General features: G+C 62.3%; 2 protein-coding genes across 2 annotated transcripts; both read right to left on the reverse strand.

Moving 5' to 3' along the window:
• Nucleotides 1-336: 336 nt before the first annotated feature.
• On the reverse strand, nucleotides 337-2,387 carry MNEG_5556 (hypothetical protein; the record flags this gene model as incomplete). The annotated part of the gene is made up of 5 exons (XM_014045966.1): nucleotides 337-588; nucleotides 794-928; nucleotides 1,157-1,591; nucleotides 1,797-1,966; nucleotides 2,378-2,387. The coding sequence occupies 5 exons, from the start codon at nucleotides 2,385-2,387 to the stop codon at nucleotides 337-339; spliced, it is 1,002 nt and encodes a 333-aa protein (XP_013901420.1).
• Nucleotides 2,388-2,779: 392 nt separating this feature from the next.
• MNEG_5557 (hypothetical protein) lies at nucleotides 2,780-4,068 on the reverse strand (the record flags this gene model as incomplete). Its single annotated transcript, XM_014045967.1, has 3 exons — nucleotides 2,780-2,925; nucleotides 3,365-3,516; nucleotides 3,905-4,068. The coding sequence occupies 3 exons, from the start codon at nucleotides 4,066-4,068 to the stop codon at nucleotides 2,780-2,782; spliced, it is 462 nt and encodes a 153-aa protein (XP_013901421.1).
• Nucleotides 4,069-4,098: the final 30 nt, after the last annotated feature.

The following is a 4,098-nucleotide window of genomic DNA, read 5'->3' on the forward strand; positions in this document are numbered from 1 at the left end:
GCTGCCCGTCCCTGCCACTGCTGGGTCAGCAGTCATCGTGTATTCCGCCAGCGCGCCGGCCCACGAGCGCCCCGTCCCGCTGCCGCCGCCACCGAGCGCTGGGCAGAACTCGCGCCTGAACGCGGCGGGCAGGCGTGCAGCTTCCCCAAGAGGCAGTGCGCACACCGCGGCCGGCAGGCGAGCGAGCAGGGTGGCCACAGGCGCGCGGAGCTGGGGCGCAACCAGGACTCCAACCGCTGCGCGGCGCAGGGTAGTGTCTGTGGTGGCAATCCATTTGGGGGCACGCACGAGGGGCGGCAGGTCGAGTGATTAAGTCGAGTGATTAAGTCGAGGGTTTCATCGGTGCTGCGAGTTGGCTTTTTGCAGCTCGTGCGACCAGGCCCTGGTGAGCGTCGCGGTTGCATTCTTGCCCCTGGCGAGGTGGGCGGCGGTGGCCGCCGCCCGAATAGTCCCGTTCAGCACGGCCGTCAGCGGCACTTGCGACAGGCGGGGCAGCGCCGCGCGCAGGCCCTTGATGTTGGCCGCCACCGCGTCCGCCTTGACCTCGGACTTGAATTCCAGGATGCGCTGCGCTGTGGCGTTGTCCGCCTGCGGTGCAGGTGAACCGCATGGCAGCGCCCCGGTTTCATGAGCACAGGGCAGCACGATAACTCTGAGTGACTGCACAAACCCCAACCTTGGGGTATATCAATCCCGCAAAGACAGGATTGCGCTGCACAATGCAGTCAAATCAAAAGCCGTTGACGTCCCCATCCAACTCAGTCAGACACGCACGCTGAGGCCGGCGGCTTACGTGGTACCGTCCGGTCTCGCACGCCTCGGAGGGGCGCTTGAGCAAATCGCACAGCCGCGCGTGCAGCACGCCGCTGCGCACGCGGCCCATGGACAATTGGGTGACGATCGGCACCAGAGCCACGTCGTACGGGCACTGCGGGGCCGGCGCCGCCGGGTGTTTGGGCGAGGTGCTTGGATCGGTCAACAGAGCGCTGCCAGAGCCGCTCGCCACGTGCCAGCAGACCGGCATGTGCCCGCGTTGCGCGCCGCTCAAGTCTGCGCCTCGTCTTCGCCAATGATCTCTTGTCCAAGTGCCATGGCTTGAAAAACTGAACACAATAACGCCACTCCCTGCACTCACAAGCCCCACCCAATGACTCACCAGCTGCCACCGAATCTGAAGAGGGATCTTCGCTAGCTTGGCCGGCGGCACCTGGCAGAGCGCGTCCGGCATAGCGCCAAACGCCGCCCCAAGGGGCGAAAGCCCGACGAGCACGGCCGTCCGTGCCACCCACTGCGCCGCCGCGGCAGGCCCGCTCTGCGAGGACGCCTCCAGGCGGTGGTGCAGCGGGCCCAAGGCGTCGCCGCTGGCTGTGCCTGTGAGGTTGCAGGCGTCCTGAGGGTACAGCAGCACATTGCACACTCGCTTCTGCAGCCTGGTGGCTGCGGTGGTGTTGTCGGCCGCCAGCAGCGCAAGCGCACTGCCGAGGTTCACAGGGTTGCTGGCAGCCTTCTCGATCCTGGCGTCGTTGGTTAGACCGGCGTAGCCGAGCCGAGGCACCCATGCCAGCCTGGCAATGTGATTCAGAGGGCACAGCTGTGGCAGCAGGAATGGTTTGTGGGTAGCACTGAGCTTGAGGTGATGTGCGGGGAGCTTGCCGTTCCAACTGCTGCCATGCACCGCTCAGGGCAATTGGGGGTGCCGCGTTGAATCTGCTGACACGGGGCAGACACTGTCCAGCAAAGTGCGGTGCGCCTCTCGTCCCGGCGGGTTTACTGGTTGCTGGGTGGGGGTCGCGCACCTCATCGGTGACTGAGGCGGGCAGTGAGGCAATCCCCTGGGTCCCCAGGCCGCACAGCTCAGAGGGGAGCGACTGGAAGAACGCGCGCAACGCCGGCCCTGTCGCAGCGGGCGGCAGCACGCGCTCCAGCCAGCGCAGGTGCAGCGGCAGCGGCGCGCTTGCCGTGCCGCCTGTGTAGGCAGCCAAGCATACCACGAAAAGTAGCAGGTGGCAGGTCAAGGCAGGCCTCATTTGTGAAGGTTGTGGAGTCGCTGGCTATGGTGAATGCTGCAACAAAGTGTTTGATTCTTTCAGAGGAGGCACCCAATTCTTTTCCAAGCAAACGAATAGTTCAGCTCCACACACTACAACTAAACAAGCGGAAGGGCGACGGGGACGGGACTTTCGGTGGTCTTGCGGAGCTGCTGGAGGGCGGCTACGGCCTTGACAACTCCGTCGGCGATCACACCGAAATTTCAAGGTTCAGAGATGACTGTTGGATGTCCGGTGCGACATGCAGTCCCTTGTCCCGGCTTGAATTTTTGGCCAAATGGCCAAAATTAATGTTCACACGACCTGCAGCTGACCTGGCCAGTGCGTACCATGCAACATGGTGCAGTCTGCACCTACTGAGTAGAAGCACACTGTCTTGGACTGCTGGACGCAGAATCAGGGGCACGCTGAATCACAGCAGCATGTCGTGATGATTAGGAGCACTAAAGCTGGTAAACAAAGGACCAGATTGCAAAAAGTGTAGCATGCATATGTGCACACGCGTCGAAGCAAAGCAACACCTGCACGTGGCAACATCAGATTGCGTTTGCAAGCGCCGCTCGTCGTTCAAATGGCTGCCTGGGTGCCCCTCGACACAGTCATCACACAGTATGCATCATACCATGACAAGCACAGCCATTCCGCTCCAAACAGTAGTCAAAAACGATTGCATGTAAACAGTTTGATGATGCCAGCATGCCCTCCCCCCAAAGGAAGCATCCAGTCGTTGACTACCACAGCCGCCACCCCGAGCCGCTGCTGCCCTCGCGCTCCCGCCGCCGCTCCGCAGCCGCGTTGAGCGCCGCGACCACCTTGTCTTTCGGCGGCTCCTCCCAGCTCTCAAGCAGCACTGTGTCCTCAATGCCGCTGGAATCCTCTGTAAGGGTGCGCCATTGCAGAAAGACGTGTGACATTTTTGGTGGAGTCTGTGCAGTATGCAAGCTGTTCAGGTTTGACCTTAAGTGTCAGCTTGGCCACGCCACAGCTATGCGCGCGCGGGCGCGATGGCTCACAACCCCTGCTCACCTGCCGTCGCATTGAATGTGGGCGCAAGCTGCACCACTGATAGCTGCCGTGTCAGCAAAGCTGGGTGCATTCGCTGGCATCCCTGCACTCATACCACGCATCTCTTTGCACAGCTGCACCTTTCATCTTTATCACACCTCCAGCCCCCCATTGATGCACGGGCATGTGCACACATGCAGGCGCGCGCACACACACACACGCATACGCACATACACACACACACACACACACACACAGACACACACAGACACACACACACACACATACACATACACACACACAATTCTCACCGCTGCTTGAGGCGTAGAGCCTCCAGGGCTCCCCCCAGCCGGCCGTGAGGCAGCCGAAGGCGCTGCCCCTGCTGGTCCGCACTATGCGTGCAGTGTAGAGGGGCCGCCACCCCGCGTCATCGATCAGCTCCCTGGCCCTCGCTTTGACGTCCCTGCATGACGGATGTGTTTGTGTGTGTGTGTGTGTGTGCGCGTGCGTGCATGTGTTGTGTCTCTGTGTGTGTGTGTGTGTGTGTGTGTGTGTGTGTGTGTGTGTGTGTCGATGCACGATCAGAGAGCGTTGGTGTGTGCCTGTGTGTGTTCCGTGTGCGTGTGCGCGCGCATGTATGTGTTGTGGGCGCCGCGTGTGTCAGGCGATGACTGATGACACACAGATCACAGATGCCGCTCTCTTTGCCAGGTGCAACGCCATACGCCCCCCGCCGCAGGGAGGGCGGGATAGAGCATGCTGGCGCGACACGGTATCGTGCCCGACCAAGGCTCTACAGTCCGCAAACTCCCAGCAGCCACCCCAGCTGCCACATCCCGGTGAATCTGCACCTCTGCCAGGGCTGCCCGATGTCCGCCGCGCCCGTCCAGTCGGCCACCACCACCAGCGCCTGGTCGGGCCGCGTGGGCTGCGCCCCAAACCCGCCCTCGCACAGCTTTGCAAAGGGGCCGAACGTGGCGTTGACGACAATGCCCGCCAGGACGAGGTCCTTCATCTGCCACACGCCCAGGCCTGCGGGGCGCAA

This window comes from Monoraphidium neglectum (assembly GCF_000611645.1).
Source record: "Monoraphidium neglectum strain SAG 48.87 unplaced genomic scaffold scaffold00838, whole genome shotgun sequence".
Taxonomy (NCBI): Eukaryota; Viridiplantae; Chlorophyta; class Chlorophyceae; order Sphaeropleales; family Selenastraceae; genus Monoraphidium; species Monoraphidium neglectum.